General features: G+C 46.4%; 1 protein-coding gene across 4 annotated transcripts; it reads left to right on the top strand.

Moving 5' to 3' along the window:
• Window positions 1–459: 459 nt before the first annotated feature.
• On the top strand, window positions 460–19,857 carry fosl2 (FOS like 2, AP-1 transcription factor subunit). Of its 4 annotated transcripts, none has more exons than XM_015357473.2 (5): window positions 460–638; window positions 1,242–1,361; window positions 12,773–13,027; window positions 13,875–13,982; window positions 16,438–19,857. In XM_015357473.2, the coding sequence occupies exons 3-5, from the start codon at window positions 12,788–12,790 to the stop codon at window positions 16,987–16,989; spliced, it is 900 nt and encodes a 299-aa protein (XP_015212959.1). In that variant the 5' UTR covers window positions 460–638; window positions 1,242–1,361; window positions 12,773–12,787; the 3' UTR covers window positions 16,990–19,857. The 4 variants fall into 4 exon arrangements, with proteins under 4 accessions (XP_015212959.1, XP_015212943.1, XP_015212966.1 ...); XM_015357480.2 differs by lacking the exon at window positions 460–638 and adding an exon at window positions 650–745; XM_015357457.2 differs by lacking the exon at window positions 460–638 and having other exon boundaries at window positions 645–1,361.
• Window positions 19,858–21,007: the final 1,150 nt, after the last annotated feature.

Here is a 21,007-nt window from a genome sequence, read left to right as displayed (position 1 = left end):
CTCCGCATGGCAGGTTCACACACCAAGGCACAGAACCCTTTCATTCTCGTAGTGTAATAGGATGGTGGGGGTAGGAGGGAATCCCTCCTGTCTCTGACGTCTCAATAAACCAAGGAAACCCACACGGCGTGTGCTCTGACGCAACTGCCCATTTTTGGAAACCTACGTCAATCAGGAGGAACAAAGACGGCGCAGTAGTCAGAACGGGGGTGCTGGAAAACTGTAATAATGGCATTTAAACTACAGGACAACACAAATTGCACAGAATAAATGCTAAACGATATTTTGCATCTTTTCTTAAATATTACAGGCACGAAATGGGATTAGATTTCCCTCATTACGGGTGAATAGTAAGCCATGTTGGACGAAGCTCCCCCAATAGTATCTCACGATGGTAGCTCACTCTCCAGCATGGTGACGTGAGCGAGTCCGCATGGCACTTGATAAGGAGAGTTTCAGTTCAATGTAATACCATAGAAGTGAGTCATCTTCGCAGGCGGTCGGCAACATTTTGAGAGAGGGGGGGCACAGCAGGCAGAATTTCCATAGGGATAGAGGCAAATTAAAAAAAAAAGACGCGCAGAGTGTGTCGCAACAAAACGAATCTTTAAAGTGTAGCACGTAAACGTCAACTTGAGGTGAGTCACTCGCAGATCGACTGCACAGTGCGCTACAGTTCAGAGCGAACTCGCGAACCCGCTGACAGAGCTGTGTGACTCGTCCCGTTTGTTCTCCTAGTGCCCAGGTGAACACTCGGCACCGCTCACCCAGCGACCGCTGCGGCAGAGGCGATCTCTTTTTTTTTCAATAGGACAACAATACAGAGCGGTTCTCAGGCTGGTGCTTTTGTTTTTTCGCACTGGAAAAACAAAACCAACAAGCAGGGCAGCTTGCAGTCCACTGTAATCCAATGTCCATACCATTTTTCAACTTTTGGGGACAAAACGAGGAAAAACACGTCGGCGTGCGCAACCAATGACATATGTTGCTAATATTTTGACGCTCTTTTTCTTAAAACACTCGCCTTATTATTCGGAAATCGAAGAAGCATTTGTGCACAATCTGTGGACTACCAGCGTGAGACTCTGCGATTATTTTAGTCTGCTTCACGAACTTTTAAGTTATTGCCTGCAGTCAGTTCGCGTTGGACTTTACTGAGCCGCAAACTGAGGAAAACACTGAGCCCCCCGGAGTTTGCATCCTCGCCTGAAACCTGTTCCTTTCTCTCGATCATGTACCAGGATTACCCCGGGAACTACGACACGTCCTCCCGTGGCAGCAGCGCTTCGCCGGCCCAGCCAGAGTCCTTCACGAGCGGCTGCAGTACCATCGGCAGTCCGATCTCTACTTCCACCTACCAGGTACGGACATGGAGACTGTCTTCAGCTAGCAGCAGCACAAATCCCGTTTAGAACGAGTTAGTGCTGTTTTTTTTCATTATTATTATTGTTATTATTTATTGCTAATGATATCGAAAGCAGGAAAACCATCGATAAAAAAAGGATCAGGTTCCCGTATTTACCGCACGTTTCGCGTATCTGTTCTTTTCCAGTATTTGCACACGCACTCTGGGCTTATTACTGTGCTGTTGTGCCAGTGGCTGCACTCTCGTAAATTGACGGAAGTGGTTGGCCTCCGTGTACTCTTGATGTCCATTTACAGTTCGCTGTCTGCAAACCGCTGTGAAACTGGACTGGGTGGGGGACGGAGGGATCTGCTGAAATACCGACACAAGCGAGCCAGGCAGGATCCCCCCCAGCCCGGGCTCGCTATTAGCCCTTCACGGCCGACGGATTTCACGAATTTGAACTGGCGGTGTTGCCCAATGTCTTGGAATGCGTGTGTTTGCACTTTTGCCTTACAGACCCAGTAGAGCAAACAGCTCTCATAATGAAGGCAGTTTCCTTGGATATTTGCAAAGGGCGTGAAAAACTATTAAAGTGTGCTACATATACATATTTTTTGCCGTTATTGTCAGGACCCCTTTCAGTGAGGCTTTTAGCAGAACCGAGTTGCCTTCGGCATGGATTAACAAAACGCCCACGCAAATGATATCTAGGAATGCAGACTCTCGGTTTAACAGTGGGGTTAATTAAGGGAGGGCCAACCAGGTGTATGTTTTTATGTATTCAAAACCCACGAATCCAGTGGAAAGAAATTACTGCTTAAGTACTACTTTGCCTTTACAACCTAAAGGCAGTAAATAACGTAGCCAGATTACGCGTTTCAAGTACGGGATTCACTAAACAGTGAATCTCAGATTCAGTTGATGGCTACGTCTTTAAACGGGTGAAGTCAGATGTAACTAGTCTTCCGTATGCCATCATTGGCACCGGGAAGTCAGGTAACGTGCCGTGCCCACTGGTGGAGCTGATAGACAGCACGTATCGGGAGCGATTTCCGCAAACTCTTTCTCCGCCAAAACCAGTCGCTGCTTGGGGGTTTTAGTTTTGTTTAATGAAGAGAAACAAGAAGTGGGTTACCAAAGAATACTAGGCTCCAGACAGATGTTTGGATTCGCTGTTCTAAGAGACAACACAATCTTGTATTAAAAACGCGAACTGTGTGTTTTTTGTAGTTTATTAGCGTTTTGACAACAGTTCTCAACTTTTTTTTCGGCAACTTGCAATGGTCATGTACGAACATGACTTTAAAGAAACACTAAATAAGACGTAGAGTAAAGCATTTTGAAAACCCCGGTTTAAGTTTTAATATGGTTCTATAAGCTGCCAATCAGACGTTTTATCTGCACCTACTTAATATGATGCAGTTAAATACTCCGACCCGGCGTTACTTCCGAAAAACGAAGATTTTTCCGCCGCATTTCGTTATCAATAGTTAATAGAGAATAGACGAGGTTTACCATCTCCAACAAAATGCTGTGACTAAAAAAAAACAAGAAAATTTAACAACCGAGTTAAACAAACAAATCGCAATTATTTCCCGGGAGCATATATCCATTGCGATCTGACGGAAAACGCCAGTTAGCTAAGCGGCAAGAATGATACAAAGGCTCTTAGAGAAAGAAACAGACGATATTTTAATATCCCACGTTAAAACAGACGAGTGTCTGCGAGACGATTCTCTAAAAAAGGCGGTCAATTAATAAAAACGTAGGTGATTGGTCGAAGAGTGTTGACCCTCACTGAGTAGTGCTGAATTTCTGAGCCCTTCAGAGTAGCTACATCGCAGTCCAGCTTATTAAAGCGCACCGAGTGGGCGCGGAACAGGACGCGCTGCGCCGAGGCAGGGTTGAGAGTTGAGTGGGATGAGCTGTCCGAACCCTGAAACTGCAACAGCACATCGTTCCTCCAAGTCACTACAGACACACGCCATACAGCGGGATCTGTCACATGCTCTTGTAAAGAATTCCGGCTCCATCTGGCCGCATCGCCGATACTTCTTGTAAACAGACTAAAAACTTACTTGATTCAGTGGCCAGCTTTCCTTGTTAACTCGCTATCAGGATTCCAATGTAACTGCGAGTCTGATAAAACACCCACGTGTGTTTTGTTAGTTTTTTTTTATTCCCGGGGAGGAAGAGAAGGACTTCGAGTTTTTTTTTTAATCTGGCGACGACAGCAGGTTTCTGAAGAACTGAAAAGTACCGCACAGGAATGATTTCAAGTTGAGCTCTAAAGCTGAAAACTCCAAAAACCTGAAGATGCTGCAGGAATCTTGGGTGAGAGCTGATTTTTTTTCATTCGCTTACAATAACATGAAAATTAAATTGGATTAGTCTTTACCCTTATTATGTTGGGTTTTTTTTTTGTTTCGTAAGGTAAAGTTCTAAATACAAAAGCCATAAATACCGCTGTAAATCTAGATTTTGCAATTTGACGGGTATTTAAATAGATCGACGAAGTATTAGTAGAACGAGTTCCGCCGACATACAGTACTTCCTCGGTGCTTTTGGAAGTGCTGTGGGGTAGCTGGTCAAGCGTCCTAAAGACATTTTAGGAGCTAGGAGCGCCACATAACGATATACGTGTTTTTTTTCCTGAGCTCTTTATGTTTATCCAACACAGACTCATGTTTTGATTGATATGACGGAAGACAGTTACTGTTTGACTCGCCCACAGAAAATCGCGAGGTATCCGACAACAAAGGTGCCCTGACCTTCCCGGTCAGGAAAGCTGCGCTTCTGGATAGAAAGCGGAGTGCCCGGGCGCACCGAGCGCACAGGGGAGAGGGGGGCTGTGTCCGCGGGGGTGGTTTCCTTATGTAAATGTACCTGGGTACTTTTTAAAATTCCCAGACTGCTTCTCATGGAACCAATCAAGAAGGCATTAGTACACTGGAACTCAAAATCACAACCAGATTTACTTCTGGTTTTCGTGAAGCAACACAGTGGCGCTGTTTTATTGAAAGCGTGTTTTAGGGTTTCAAATACAGTGGCCCTGTACTGTAGAGAATTTAATAAAAGGATGACATCTAGTGGAAATCCCAATTATACCGTTGTTGCGTGCTGAAGGCCCTGGCATTTGGCTCCACCATTCCTTTACGCACTTATTGCTGATCATTCTGAGACGTTGGCAGTTTCTATAGGGTACAGGTGTAAGACATCGCTTGGTGCTCTTATCTAAACCCCACACAGTTGTTAGCTTGTAACCATGACCAGTCCCACAGCTCGGTCTTGCTTTCCATAACTTTGCGCTCTACACTGTTTGCATGACTTCTACCAGCCAACAGCTTTCCTCTATAGGACATAGAGAGACTTGAGGGAGCTGATGTCCTCTATAGGGCGTTCAGCTGATGATGGTGAGCAAGTGGCAGACTCCGTGCTGGAGGATGATGGGAAAGCATGCGGTTTTTGGTCACAGTGTTTGGGAAGACATTGTCGCTGGGGTGGAGAAGTGCCTGTGTCCCAGCCATCGACCCCTAGCAGGGTAAAACACAATCATGGTGCCAAACTGAAACGGAGCAGCAGGAGTAACGGAACAGGAGCAATCTACTTAAATCTCAGCTGTTACCAGCATGGGTTCTGCCATCATTCGTGGAACTCCAGACTCAGAAGGGTCTCACACTGGAGGAATGTTTGCTGCATATGTCTCTCATCTGTTGACATCAGTGGGAGAATCCATTGCTGTACTAAATGTTGTGTCGTTTTATCAATATATAGATGCAATATATATATAATATAGATGCTAAATAGTCTTTGAGTAATGGATGTCTAGTACTTTATTGATTTGATTAAATGTTTTCAGAGTGGCAGATAGAAAGTTAAGGGGCAATGTCAAATCCCTTGTGATATAAGCAGAGCAGGGCTTTAATAATTGGTTCCTGCAATGCAATGGTTCACCTGTAGATGGCACTCTTCATTCCAGATCCGAAATTTCCCAAATGTCTGAGTGTTGTGACCGGGCATGCAGTGCTGCAGGTCAGGGTATCGTCTGGGTGAGATGTTAGACTTAGGACCTGACTACTTGGTCATTAGAGGTGCCATGGCACTTTTTGAAAGAGTAGGGCTTTTAACCAGAGTGTCCTGGCTGAATTCCACTCTGGCTTGGTACTTGAAGTTCAATTGGTGAAGCTGTTTCTCGCTCCTCCACTCAATCTGCTGTGTAGTGGGGGCTGCTGGTGCAGAACAGCTGCCAGGTGTGACCCAGGTGGGAGCTGTGCTTCAGTGGGTTTTCTCCTATATCTAACAGAGCTTTAAGTGCTTTGGGACAAAAAGCGCTCTAGACATGCAATTAATACTTCTTATAAACTAATACTGGGATGTCCAGTGTGTGTTGTTGAACTCCATGCCAGCTTTCTGCTCTTCCATAACATCTACTAAAAGGCTGAGTTCTGTGAGCATGGCGTGAGCAGAGTCCATTGGGGAACAGTAGGCAGTATTAGAGTATTAGTATCGGCCTGATCCGTAAGTCACTCCCATGACAGCTAATGTGCTGTCCCCTCCATTAGCCTCTCCCCAAAACACACAGTCTACCAAATCCATTTATTTATAGAAACTCGGTCCCAGTGTCTTTCTTTCACCCATGCTTACAGATCCTGATCACGGAGAATGAGCGGTGCGCGAGGCCGTGTGGAATAGCGCTAGCAGACTGTGGTGTGACTTCGGAATGAGGAATAAAACATGCCCGCGATATGTCTCAGAATTTATCCTGAGGGCTGTTTGAATGTTCTGCTTTGGAATTTCCTCCAGATGTTTTTGTTGCCCGATGCAGAGTCTTGTTTTGAACATAATGTGCTTTGAAAGTTATTGTGTTGGATAAGAGAGCACATGCTTTCTAACACTGTAAAATCAATAGGAATTGCAAAGGCATTGACAACAGGGGCTCAGACCCTCAGCGATGCAGCATGAAAACTGGACTGGCTCAAAGTGTCTTGATCTGCTCTGGCTCTGCTCATACAGGGGTTGTGATGAGTCTTGCACAGTATCAAAAGGGCTTTTGTTTGGAAATGTGTGATGATCAGTTTGTTTTTTCATATTTTCATTTGTTTAAGAGAATCGGTTTGGATAGGCATCAGGTAAAGAATTGCTTCTACACCCCTGAGTTTTTACTGTCACCTTTACAGAAGCCTCAGAGCCGTCATGAATAGCTCACATTAAGACCACAGGTCTTTATCGGATTATTGGAAGAAATCATTTTTTAATGGTGGTTTATAAAATCAAGTTCTTGCCATGAACATATTGGCTGTTAATTTGTTTTCATTTTCATTTGCTAGGTACTTGATGAAGGGTTTGGAAATGAATGTGTAGAGCAGTATTATTAATTTGCTTCACAGTCACTCTTATCCATAGAGACTTGCAGTTCGTATGACACTGTGGTGGTATGTGGGGTTTGTTCAGAAAAAGACACAGCCAAAGGGTAGATCTGTGAAGATCTGAGATCTGAGAAGACATAAACTTTGTACACAGTCTTGTTCAGTTTACTGTAGTGTGCTGGACTGGACCCCAGTACTGTCACAAGTACCAGTGCTGTGTCATTTGATCCCATGGACTGATGGTGTACCACAGAAAGTCACCGATATTAACACAGGCTTTGATTGTACACAGGAAATTAGACAAATGTGGGGATATGAACAGGTTCGAGTGGGAAGCCGTGTCAGCATGCATTGGCTTCAAAAGAACAAATTAAAGTTAGTTCCACACAGAAAAGTAGGAAGATGCACATCGTTTCAGCCACTGAGCCATCTTCAGCTGTGAAGCAGAGAGAGGAAGGGAGCAGGGATATAAAACACAGGAGGACGGAGTGCGTCCACAGGAAGAGAAACCCATGGTAAGAGAGGTCTGGGAAGCTGGAATCTGTGAATGAATGGAGAAGGTCTACAAAGCAACCGGAAGATGCGGCCCCAGTTTAAAGACAACCTTGGCTTCTGATGTCTCTCTGGATTAAGAGTCCTGTAATCCTGATGGAAGACTGAGGAAGGTCAGTGGAGGTAGTCTTGGGGAATGATCAGCACGAAGGGATCTTCGGTCGACCACTCAAGGGGAGTGATGTTCAGACCAGTTGAGGACCAGTGAGGATCAGTCTTCCTGTTTCATCAATGTACACGGCTGGCCACTGTCAATGAAATAAGGGAGATTGCTGGGCCCCTGACGGAGCTGGCCTGAGCGAGGAGAAAGGAATAGGACTGCAGAACAACATTTCAAAGTGGAGTGTGTTTGCAGACTCGGGTGTTACTTCCAGGGAAAGAGGCATGACTGCTCATCCCAGGCCCGGTGGTAATTCCCACGAGCGCAGGACCTGCTGGAGTCTTGTTCTCCCGCTGGCACAGCACAGCAGGGAACAAAGCTGTAAATCTTGATTTTCCAGCAGCGGTGGTTCTGCTTAAGGCGGACCTCCAAAAGCTAGAAAAATGTGGGCAAACTGCTTACATTGAAAGAGTTTGTTTTCAAAGCCCATTTAGTGTATGGATAAACTGGAATTTGCAGTTTTATCTGTTAAAAACCTTAAATTCGGGATACATTTGGAAGCTGTTTCAAGTAGCACAAAAGAGAGTTCAGCTGTGTCGGGTCAGGAATGGGAGTTGTATTAGTCATTAATTCTTAAATACTTAACGCTTTATGAATGACATCCTCAGACTTCCTGGCATTCCTGTCGCACCTTCTTTTCAATGTCTGAAATGATGCAACGTTATCTAACAGAAGGAAGTGTTGAAACGCCTTATTTGTTCGTTGGGAAACGCTCCGTAAAGCAGAAAGTGTCTGAGGGGTTGAATCATTGGTCGGTCCTTGGAAAGCTACCAAGCGCGGTGTTTGGGAAGGGGCCTGAAGGGGGGCTTGATTATTGACTGCTTTTAGCGGAGGATGTGTACTGTTCCGGGACTAGAACCCAAATATACGATTTTCCAGGATATTTCCAAGAACAAGCAGAGACTCAACTACGGGGAAAACATTTCACTGTGAAGCACAGCTTGCATTGTACGATTTCCTTTTTGACGTGTTTTTTTTTTAGGTTTTCTGACCGCTCTGGCTAGGTCCCGACTCAGAAGCAAGAATTAAAATTGCGCAACAGCAGCTTCAACAAGATTACGAAAACATAGGAGTAGCGGTTTCGTAATGTCTGGAGGCTGAGGTGCTCCGTATATGCTCAATAGGGGCAAGATCAGAGAGATAAAGTCGCCTCTTGCGAGACAGTAATGAATAATGTTAGGGATATGGGAATAGTGGCCTCAGACAGTACAGTTTTACAATTACAGCTACAAATGGCAACAGACCATGTGGAATCACAAGGATGAGATCTTGCAGATAATAAAATATTACATGAGTCCTCCGCGGTTCTCAAAAGTTCAATTTCCTTCCCTCTGCGTTTTATTGTTCGTTTATAAAGTAACCCCAGGGCAGGGTCTTTGAAATTCTAACAGCTGCCTCATCATCTTCTGTTTTTAATACCCGGAGTCAGGATTCCGCATTGTTAAAATAGACCCTTCCCAGAAGTTACGGTTCCTCCCCATCTCTGCTTCCTAAAATAATCCCCTTGCGCCATTCCCCTGCGTCCGCAGCGCCTCCGCCTGGTTCTGGGAATGCTGTGGAATTTTTATGGCAACCCCGCACGGCTGCAATCTCTTGGCTCCTTGTCCGGTCTTCATTGCGTCATAGTTCTTGCTTTACTGGAATTTACGATTTAGGAATAGAGCACTGACTCAGCACATATTTTACTCACATCGCATTTAAAAAAAAAAGTTATGATGATATTACACGAAATGTCACACACGTAACTGTTTCCCCCGATGCAAAACTTTAAATTCTTCAGAAATGTACGGTGTGTTTTCATTTTTCATTGTGACTTCCAAATTACGAAACACGGTGACGTAAATGCTGTTACAGGATTTCTTGTATTTAGCATTCAACCGTTTTTGACTCCATTAATCCGAGGCGTCATTTCTAAGATTCTGGTCACATAACTGAGGTCTCGACCAAGTGATTTAAAACCAGCTCGTAAAAGAATTCACGCAGAAGTTTCGCCTAAACAAGTGTGCGAATGCGACAATTCATAAAGAGTTCAGACCACTTGGTCCAAAGAACGGTCCATTAAACAAGGGTCTGTCTTCCCATTACCCATTACATAAAGCAGAACGCAGTCGCCTAACATAAGGCCTCTGGCCTTGGGGTGAACTCCTCGTCGTCCGCAGTTTTCTAAATCGTTTTTTCACCTCTTTCGGGGGCTGTTTCACTTTGACTCGAGTCAGTTGTGGCGGCTCAGCTCTCTACGGATTTATCACCTGCTCCGTCATGCTTGTTGAGTTTAGATTAGCCATTGGAAAACAAGAGTGTAAAATGAAGTAAATGACCGTTTTCTCTTGAGAGGAAATGGCTGTGTTTAAACATCATATCGATATAACATTCGTCTGCTTTGAAAATGAGATAAGTCTTGCCTCGGTCTGCTGAAACTGTAGCTTTCTGTTCACTTATTATCAGGTTTGCACATTTATTGCTCTAGTACCGTCAAACCTGCTTAGGGATCAGTTCAGTCGATAATCAGTCGAAAAGGTAAACCGTCACGTGTCCCACCGTTTCGTAATTTAGGCTGTAAGTGTGCACTCTTTGTGGTGTCAGGTTCGAGGGGTTGTCTGATCTGCCTTCACCTTGCTGTGCTGTACTACAATCATCATGAACTGATTATTGCCGTCTAAGAGTAACTGGATTTCACCTGAATCCCCTTATAAATGAAAATCAGCAAAATACTGATGCTGATACCATAAAATACCATACTGCCAGAAAACAACAAAGCCTTTTAAGTGCCCCCATGGAATTTTGCCTTTTCTTGTAATTTTCAAGGTTTAAACCTGTCATTTCAAGCTGAGTGTGGACATCGGCAACAGCTGGGAACGAGCTGAAACATGTCCACTGACCCAGTGTGCTGTGACCAGCTGGTCCTGGGGTCAGAGCTGTAAATTACAGCACCTGTAGAAGGAAATGAAAAATGTTCCAGTGGAGGGTTCGAGATCACTGCAGATTTTTCTGGAGAGCGCCAAACCTGAGTGTTACACAACACAATGTGTGCCAAGTCTCACTGTAATCCCAGGGTATTTTTCCACCACAGTTGGGGATTACTGGAATTAGACATCGGTGAAGATACAAAGCTGTTTTATAATGCTTGTGTTTGTCAATGGGTGCTTTACACTATCAGCACTTCATTATTGGTCTGGACTGAACAATGAGCACTTGTTCTTTGTTGCATGTAAGAAAAAAATCCCCTTTTGTCTTCCTTTTGGTTTTCCCAGATATCTAAGATATGATTCTGTAGGATCAGATTAAGGCCAGTGGCTTTTTACGCTGTGACCTGTGTTAAGAAATGAAGTGCTTAGATTCTCCATTGAAACCTCCCTCCCCTGTTGGTCAGATATTGCTGGACCAAGCTGTCACGGTATTTCGGAGTGCCGCAGTGATACCTAAAGTAACCAGGACGTGTAGGAAAAACAAAAAATAGGATGGGATTCGCCAAAAAAGACACAGTCATGGGGGGAAAAAAAGACTTGAAAGCCCTAAAACCTGGCATGAGATGGCAGATATTGCGTGCCAGTGCCTCAGTGCCAACTTCAAACCTTTTGAGCAGTTTGCCGCAAAGATCTGCAGTGAGAGCAGTTGGCCTTTCCCAGTCTGGCAGGATGGGGGTGTTTAAATATCCTCCAAAGCAAACACAGAACCGGAACAGCAGGATGTGGGCTGCTGGGACTGAAGCACACTGGTCAAAAGGCATTAGTGATGTTGCCTGCGCTTGTCATGACCTGTCAGGCCTGCGTAGGAACGCAGTGCCTTGATTACTTGAGAAGGTGCTGTCCTGTGAAAATATCATAGTTCCCCTGGTGGCGTGTTCCTGGCCTCAGGGCTAGATAGATCTGGATGGATTTTGATTGGAGTCAGGGCACTTTCAGCAGACAGGAGAATTAGACTGCCTGTCCATAACATGCCTGGACTTATCCTACTGAAGCCTCGTCACCACTCTAACCTTACTGTTGTTTTAGAGGACATGGGAAACTAGTGTTTGAGGGTGTACTAATTCTGAGCACTGTGCGAATGTCGCAGATTAGAAATGTCCTATGTGTTTAAGATGCCTGTTCAAGTTATTGCACACTCTTTTCTTGTCCATTGGCCTCAAAATGAGCTTTTTAAGACTGTTTTTTTAATGTCAGATTGGACTGTATTTCCTGGATTCCCCATAATCTAAACTGGAAATTCTACTTCAATGCATAGAACTAATTGTTTTTGTTTTACTTGTTTGTGGTATTATAAGCGTTGAAGTGACATAAAAGCGATGTCACAGATACAGATGTACTGTGTTCTTACACTTTCCTATCTTCTAGTTTGGGTACTGTACCGCAAATAATAAAAGTGAACTGCATATTTGTCTTCAAGAAATCCTCTTTCCTGTTCTCCATGTGGGCTTTGTAATGGGATTTTGCACTGTCCTTCAGTGTTCAAGCACATACTGTAGACATGCTTGAGTTATTTATCTTGGATACAAGAATAAAAACAGTCAACATTTATGGTAAAAACATGTTTGCATATAAATGTTCCCTGCTGTCCCCAAACCAAACCAGACCAGCCTGACATGACCCAGATATCTTAGATGTATTAAAGAGGGAAAGACTGAATGGAATTTGGTTACAGTATTTGGGAGTAGGGGGAGCAATAACTCATTCTCAGTTTGGACAGCAAAGAACTGTTAGCTGGATGAGATTACACAGTGACTTCCATTGCCGCAGAACAGGCAACTAAGTGTAACACTGCCTTACATGTTATCTAAAAGATTTAGCACGAGTGGTTCTCGTGTAAGTTGTCCTCATTATGCTTGGATTTGAGCTTTGGAGCTCAGTTAGTAATCCTATGGATGCTTTTAATGACTAAAAAGGCCTGCTAATGATTCCAGCCTTACCTGTTGTGAAAATCTGAGCAAATCCCTGCCCTCCCATTTCTAGACTCCTGCCAGCAGCACAGCTACATTGCATCATGCTCTGCGATGGAAGCTCTGAGTCAGGGCAGCAGCTGTGGCTTTTCCCAGTGATGCCGCCTCTTTTCTTCCTGAGCAGACTGCATCTTCTCCCAGTTTAAAACCAAGAAGGAGGACTTTCGAATAAATCCTTTGCGTTTCCTCATGTTTTTTCATGGTTATGATAAAACCCTGCGAAGCTGAAAGAAACGGAATGCTGTTCAGGTTTTAAAACCTTCCCCTTTCTGTCTTGGGGAAATTTCCTTGAGGCAGTGTGCCCTGGGACTGGGGGAAAAGACCTGCTTGGCCCATCTGAGGTCTGATTGAGCTGCCTGTTAGCTGCACTTCCGGTCACCCTGGGCTGATGTTGTTCTGTGTTCCTTCCGCAGAAGTACCGCGTTGACATGCCCGGCTCCAGCAGTGCCTTCATCCCTACCATCAATGCCATCACCACCAGCCAGGACCTTCAGTGGATGGTCCAGCCCACTGTCATCACCTCCATGTCCAGCCCCTATTCCCGCTCGCACCCCTATGGTTTGCCAAGCTCCAGCGGCCCTGGGTCACTGGGCCACACGGCCCTTGCCCGGCCAGGGGTCATCCGCTCCATCGGGGACACTCGCGGACGCCGCAGGAGAGACGAGCAGGTGAGGCAGGACTGCGCCCTGCTCTTCATCCCACACATCCCCTTAAAAACAAGGGGATTTACAGGGTCGGACAAGCTTTTCATGAGGCGCTTGTGCCCATGATCACGGATCCGTGAGATCGAGGTTCAAGCCTAGGTCATATCACTAGCCGACTGGGACCAAGATTCGCTAATTGGTCCCGGCATTAAGATAGTGTGGGATTAGTTGACTGGGGCTCTCTAGGACTCCTGGGCGCCTGTGGTGCTGCTGGAGATGGACACCCCCTCCTCCAGTCCGAGCTGATCCTCCAGTATGGGGATGCCTGAGATGTGTTAAGAGATGAGTGGCTCAAAGGTGGGCCAGTCAGGAGAATCTAGCTACACTCCCTTGTCCCTCCCCCGTGTGCGGTCACAGGGATTCGTACCTGCAAGTAGAGATTTGAAAAGCACACAGGTGGTGTGCACAATTCTAAATTTAAAAAAGAAAAGGCTCCTACTGTTAAATATTCCCTGGCCTTTTTAGTTCAGAGTCTGTCAATAATGCAGAGTAATGTAGATGCATCTTGCTTGTAGAAGTCAAATCCTGCTTGATGGTTTATTATGTGTATACTGCATATATTGGGGGACCATTTATTTCAAGTGTATTTTTTAAAGGACAGAGATGAAAGCACCTGGATTGGGCTGTAGATGTGAGCTTTTTTGACAGAGTGCTGGAGTCCTGAACACTCATGTTGAGTCCCCACCTAAGCCAAATTACAGGTACAAGTACTGCTCTTGCACACTTGCTGTCAGTAAACAAAGTGAGGGTGTGCGCTGTCTGTCCTGTGTGTGTGATTACCCCAAGTCACACTATGTGCTTCTTTCCTCAGCTGACTCCAGAGGAGGAGGAGAAGAGGAGAGTGCGGCGGGAGAGGAACAAACTGGCTGCTGCCAAGTGTCGCAACAGGCGCAGAGAGCTGACTGAGCAGCTACAGGGGGTGAGTGTCTGCCCCTGTCCCCCACACACTTGCCCTGTACTAAATATCCCACTGGTGCCCCCTGTCCCCCACACACTGGCCCTGCACTGAATATCCACTGCTAACCTCTGTCCCCCACACCCTGAACCTGAGCTGAATATCCCACTGCTGCCCCCTGTCCCCCACACCCTGGCCCTGCGCTGAATATCCCACTGGTACCCCCTGTCCCCCACACCCTGGCCCTGCGCTGAATATCCCACTGGTGCCCCCTGTCCCTTACACACTGGCCCTACACTGAATATCCACTGCTGCCCCCTGTCCCCCACACCCTGGCCTTGCGCTGAATATCCCACTCTGCCCCCTGTCCCCCACACCCTGGACCTGAGCTGAATATCCTACTGCTGCCCCCTGTCCCCCACACCCTGGCCCTGAGCTGAATATCCCACTGCTGCCCCCTATCCCCAACACCCTGGTCCTGCGCTGAATATCCCACTGCTGCCCCCTGTCCCCCACACCCTGGCCCTGCGCTGAATATCCCACTGCTGCCCCCTGTCCCCCACACCCTGGCCCTGCGCTGAATATCCAACTGCTGCCCCCTGTCCCCCACACCCTGGCCCTGCGCTGAATATCCAACTGCTGCCCCCTGTCCCCCACACCCTGGTCCTGCGCTGAATATCCAACTGCTGCCCCCTGTCCCTCTCTACCAGGTCAAACAAACATTGTCAGGCTGATTCTCAGATCTGCTTATTCTAGAGCCAAATTCTATTTTTTTTTTTAAATTAAAGCAATTGACAGTATGGCAATACATGAAATTTTAATGTATCATTATTTTCATTTTGGAAAAGTCAGTGATGTTAATGTGGAATTTGGAAAAATGAAGCTTTTTTTGTGCGGGAGCAAATAATGGAGACCGCTGTCCTGTCATTGTAGTAGGATAGCCGAGCAACCATACATTCTCAGTGCTCCTGCTGATAAATTACACCAGCAGCATGCCTTAAGTCCCTACCTTGCATTTTACCCTTGTGCTCCAATTCAGTCTCTATTATAAAGTTCAACATGAAACAGCCCAGTGAGACCTCCCAAGCTGTGTTTGGCTTTCTGTATTCATGCAATGAAAGATCAATTCTTTCACACAGGCTGTGGTTCCAGGTTTTCCCTTGTTAAGGTTGGGCTGAGATGAGATCAGCCCTCCTAGCAAGGGCAGACAGACAGCAAATGTTTTAATTGAATTAATTAGGTCTGTTACAGTAATGATGACTCTGTCACTCAAACCCAAGCTGGAATTTCCCTGCAGGGTTGAAGTGTGCACTCCTGGCAGTGCTGGTCTGCTCCCAGCTGCCATACGCACTAAAGAAAAGCCATAAATAGTGCCCCAGTAATACAGCATGGATGTTATTCTGCTTCCTGTGTGTTCATTTCCTTGTTCCTCATTCCACTTTTCTTCTGCTCTGATGTCTTTGCCCATTCTGCTGAGATATGGCACCATGGACTTCGATGCCTGTAAATTGACCTTCCTGAATTTTTTTTAACTGGGGTTTTCCCCTGCTTTTCCAGTGACAGCACACCCTCGGTGTGACTGGATTATTGCTGTGGTATTTTAAGATCTGACAAATGCTAGACTGTATTTGATTTGACTGCAGCAGATTAGTTCAGGAGCTGCAAAAGTTTTACACTACAGTATGCATACAGATTTATTTCCAATCGTTACCTAGAAGGTGATTTTAGTTGTAAGCTTCCCTAAATCTCATCTAAAGCATCTATAGCAGAACTAGCCATCTTGTGCTCTTTCCAATCCAGCCCACTGCTGTTCTTGATATAACCAATTCATTTATTGCTATATCGATCCTATATTGATAAAGCGGTAAAAAATCAAAGAACTCAGTAAGCAGTGCCCTCTGGTGGCTGGTATGAGCAATGCTGCTTGCATTTCAGGTCACATGTGGGGGGAAGGTCGTGACCAGTTAACATCTCTACCTTGTAGAATAGAGAACTGTTCAGACTGTGTGCCTTTCTGAGAAAATGGCAGAGCCTTATGAACCTGAATGACAGAGAATGGCATAGGAACAATATAAGGGCTGTTGAAAGGCTCATTTGACAAGGCTTGGACATTAAGTTCTCTGCCTCTGGATCTGGAGGAGGTGGTTCTGAAAGTGTTTGGTTTCATAAAATAGAGTTCTGTCCAATTCATTCTGTTTGCAATGCGATTTAAGCATTAAAACCGAGTGACTTGGTATTGGAGGAAAACATTTTTGCTTATTGGTTAATGGAGTTTGGAACATTGCAGAATCCTTCTTTCATCTATGGTACCCTTTTTGAAAATTCTCGATGCTTTGCTCCTGCTTCAGAATGTGGGCCTGAGTTCAAGCTGTGCCTTTGCTGGGGCAGCAATCCTGAAGCAGAGAGCTGCAGAGCTGATGCAGGCGAGGGATCCTGTCTTGTCTGACTCTGCCTCCTCTCTCTGGCCCTGTGTGCGCAGGAGACCGAGAAGCTGGAGGAGGAGAAGGCCGGCCTGCAGAAGGAGATCGAGACTCTGCAGAAGGAGAAGGACAAGCTGGAGTTCATGCTGGTGGCCCACAACCCCATTTGCAAACTGCCCTCTGAGGAACGGCACCACGGGGGCGCCCTGCAGCAGTGCGCCCCGCTCTCCCTGACCCTGCGCCCCACGTCCGGCCCACTGCACCCCCTCAACCCCGTGGTGGTGAAGCAGGAGCCCCTGGATGAGCTGGAGGAGGATGAAGGGCAGCTGGACAAGCCCCAGCGTTCGGTCATCAAGCCCATCTGCCTGGGCGGGACGAGCGGCCTCTACTGCCCGGAGGGGGACAGCCTCAACACCCCCGTGGTGGGCACCTCCACCCCCGCCGCCACCCCCAGCGGTGCCCCCAGCCTCATCTTCAACTATCCCAACATGCTGGAGCAGGACAGCCCCTCGCCCTCCTCGGAGTCCTGCTCCAAGGCCCACCGGCGCAGCAGCAGCAGTGGGGATCAGTCCTCGGACTCCCTCAACTCCCCGACCCTGCTGGCCCTCTGAGAGCAGCCCAAGAGAGAGAGAGGAGGGGGGGGGGGGCGGGACTGCTGGAGTCTGACAGGGACGGGGAGGGCCCTCGTCCCAGGATGCAAACTCCCAACCCCATGGGGCGTGACCTCCAGACTCCCTTCCTGCCAGTGTGCTAGAACCTTCCAAGGGCTAAGTGATTTATTTTGTGCTGGGTTTTAGCAAGTGATGTGATGTCGGTGGCTTTCACTCCAACATTGTGCAACGCCCTCCTGTCAGCTGCGTCTCCCACGCGGTGGCATTCCTTTGCTGGGCAGGAGGTGCCCTGCCTGTGTCGGGACCATAGGAAGCACGCCGGGCTGGGAGCAGCGAAGCTGCAGGATACCTGACTGAAGGGGAGGGGTGAGCAGAGACACAGAGCCAAAGAGGATGACTTGAGTTTTACAAAAGGGGTATCACACTCAGGGCCAGGTGCCCTGGACACACACCATCCTCACCATGAAAAGGGAACAAGAAGACATCTACTGTGCACATGGACAGAATGATTGCAGATACCCTCCTGTAACAGCCTCTGCAGAGACACTACATTTCTGATCACAAGAAGGGCTGTTGTGTTAACAGGGATCTGCGATTGCTTCAAAAAATATTTTTCTTTTTTGTTGTTGTTATTGCTTCTGATTTACCCTTATTTATCCCGTTAAGTAATTGGACATCTGATGCTTTTTGTTGTTGTTGTTGTTGTTGTTTTCCTGAAAACGAGACATATTTAAAGATGATAGACTTGGCTCTGTGGATCTGTGCAGCAACCTTTGCTCAGGTCCTCTCTGAAAAAAAACGCTGCAGGTCTGAGAGCATGGACAGGATCCCCAAACCTACATGAGGCAGGTCTTGAGCTTAACTACTTCCTGAAATTTCAGAACAGAATGAGGTTTACAGCTGTGATCTTCACAGAGGCCATATATTGATTTGAGCAGAATTACAGATTATTAACTAGGGCAGTTTTCTGTTTTTCTATTGCTGGTTTTGTACCCCGTGTATTAGCATTATATAAAACAATGTGGCCTAGCAGAGGGAATTTGAGATATGCACAATTTCAGAAACCTGTTAGCAGTTTCTCTGTTTCACACAGCAGAGAAGGGAGAGCGAGTGTTCGGCACTCACTGCTTGTCCCAACTCCAGTTCTCCACTCATTAGGCCACATTGTGTGAGCAGGACATTCCTTAGTATTTTAGCGGGGTTTTTAGCTCTTTCTGGAAGATGGGCACTGTCTCGCTGATGTCATTTCAGCCCTGTGGGCTTTCTGTTTTTCTCTTTTTCGGGAGCCACAGAATGGGGAGAGCCATGCTGCTGGTTTTGTGGAAGTCCTTGTGTGCGATGCGGGAGTAGTTCGGAGGCTGAGAGCCACCGTGACTCTACACAGCTCAGCTGCTGGTCAGCCTGTGCAAATGCTTTCTGCCTGCCTGTTGGGTTGCGGGGGAATGGGCGTGGCCTCCGCTCTGGCTGTGCTTGTACAGTACCTGCTGCGTTTCGGAATCTCCCAGTGTAACTCATCCGCCTGTTAGGAAATCACAACTTGGACTGCAGCTGGGGGCCCCCCACACAAAGCTGTGTTTAAAGACTGATAACAGCCTGTGCCCATCAGCAGACAAATTTGGATTTCTAGAATTGATCCCTTGTTTTTCTTTGGTAGAGAAGAGAGGGCCCATTAGGAGTGTGGGGCAAGGGTCTCCAACGCTGGTCTCGGAGATCCCCATCGCAGTCTTTAAAGTTTTTAAAGATCGGCCACACCTGGAATCTGTCGATGAATCAAGCATCTAAATGGTTTCATTAAGAGAACATTTGTCCTCAAGGGGGTAAAGGGAACTAGTATCTTAGTCCTAAATGATCTCTACTTAATTTAATAAATTGCCGGCTTAATTGATCACAATGGAATCTTAAGAACTTGGTGACTTAATGTAGACCTAATTCTCAATGTTGCTAAGGCTGAAGAGCCTTACTTTTTAGGCAATAGTGCACAAGGTCTGCAGAATCACCCTTTGTGAGCTCTGAGGTTGGGATATGTGTTCTAGGGCACTTTTAGCCTAAAGCGTTCCCACTGCAGGAGCTCATCTGCTGTCCCGGGATGTTAATGCGCCTTCTTTTTCATGTCTGGAACCGACAGATAAAAAAGAGGCCAGTCTGGTTAATGAGACAGAACAGAGGTGCTGGTGGCACTTCATGATAGAGCCACTTGGCATTTAGCCCAGGGCACCGGGAAGATGTACTGCCCCCTGGAATGGTCTGAACTCCGTCTTTTCCAGCCTGGGGGGAGGTGGGGTGGGTGTTTTTTTGTGTTTTATTTTTTTTTTGTTAATGACTCAACCGAGCTGAAGCACTGAATGGATACTATTGCAATATTTAAACATGAACTGTTAACTTAAACATTCCTGGACGGAAGAAAGCCTGGCGAGTCAACCATGCGGAGATCAGAGGAAAGGAGATGACTGGGCACTGTAGTTGTACTGGACACAGCTGCCCAGCTGGACTGCTGGCAGTGCTCTCTGGAACTAGTGCCGTGGATTTTGATACTCGGTCATTCTGTGTAGTGAGACAAAATATTGTGCGACGTTTAAGTGTCAAAGTCCCCCTGACCCTCAAAGACAAGAAATGTTGACGAAGCAGTCGTCATCTGATGCACCGAAAAGAACAAGGTGTTCTTTTTCCACGGAATGGCAAAATGATTTGTCTTTCGGTTTTGTGGGAAGTAGTGTGTAAAAAAAAAACCAACAGTAGTTCAAAGCGACATCTCTCTGGCGGTTTCCTTTCTTCTTCTGGTCCTTTTAAAAATGCTTTAAAGAAACAGCAATATATATGTCCGTGTTTGTTTATTTCTTTAATTTAAATAAAGTGAAACCTACGAAGTGATTTTGTGTACTCAATAAATGCATGTCATTTCCCAAGTCCTCTTGTTGAAGGGCTTGTGGAGCTGTTTCCTTTTTCATTATTCTGAAGAGCCGGCCGTCCCCAGACTGTGTGGGTCATGGGCGTGCGATGTTCAGGATGTGAACCCATGGAGCACACCTGCCCAGGGGCTATTTTGGCTAAAGAGTTAAAGGGTGAAAATATCAGAACAAGAAAATTCAGGTTCCATGATTAGACCCCACTCAGTAGGGAGCAGACTTGGAGGACAGTGGACACCCAGTGTCCAGCTCTCAACCAGGACTGCTTGACACTGACCCCCATGTTGCAGTGCGATTTTTTTTTCTCACCACAAGTTACTCAGCTGGTAGACAGTCAGTTCAGTGTTGGTTTAAGAAAATGGATCCAAAGCCAGTTGTTTAAGAACCCTTAACCCTCATCAGCTCTTAAGAACCCAAACCTCTCGTCAATGTTTTGCTGATTTCTACTTTAACAATTGTGTCTCTCCTGCCCTGCCTGGGCCACTGAGAAATTCGCCTCTCCTGAATCCTCTCAGATTCCTGCAACTGTACACCACCAGGATCCCAGGTCTGCACTTCCATTACAGAATGTCAACTTAAGAGTAGGAACATTCCTCCCATACAGGCAAATAATTCCTTCATAAGATAATCAGGCGCTCAGAGAGGTGGGGTTTCAGGGGAGTGTTTAATCCCTGAGTATTTTTTCTACCTTTTTAAGCGTGTGCTTTTCTTCTGTTGGTAAAGGGGCGAGGCAGTTATTGAGTTCATCGCAACACCTGTTCAGGAACCTTGCTTTCATTCTGGAAAGTCCTGACGGTCCGAGCACAGAAATAAAGTTATTCCTTAAACTGAGCCAGAGCAAAGCTGTAGAACCACTCCTAAAACTGGCAGTGCCAGTTGGACAAGCAATAAATGTGAAAGGTAGCGTACCTGCAAAATTCACACATACAAGCTGTTGTTTGACTGTTTAGCCTATGCCTCTGCAATCTGTACTCCAATTCCCAAGTATGTGTGCTCTTCCCAGCCAGCTAAACTGGGCTTTCAGGTGCTGTCCAGCAAAGGCAGTTTTATTTTGGGTACTGGTGCCAAACTCCTCCTAATCCCACTTGACATACTGCCCGAGATCCGTACATCTG

This window comes from Lepisosteus oculatus, chromosome 2 (assembly GCF_040954835.1).
Source record: "Lepisosteus oculatus isolate fLepOcu1 chromosome 2, fLepOcu1.hap2, whole genome shotgun sequence".
Lineage (NCBI taxonomy): Eukaryota > Metazoa > Chordata > Actinopteri > Semionotiformes > Lepisosteidae > Lepisosteus > Lepisosteus oculatus.
The sequence above is the reverse complement of the archived record's forward strand: the minus strand, read 5'-3'. Positions and strand labels throughout refer to the sequence as shown.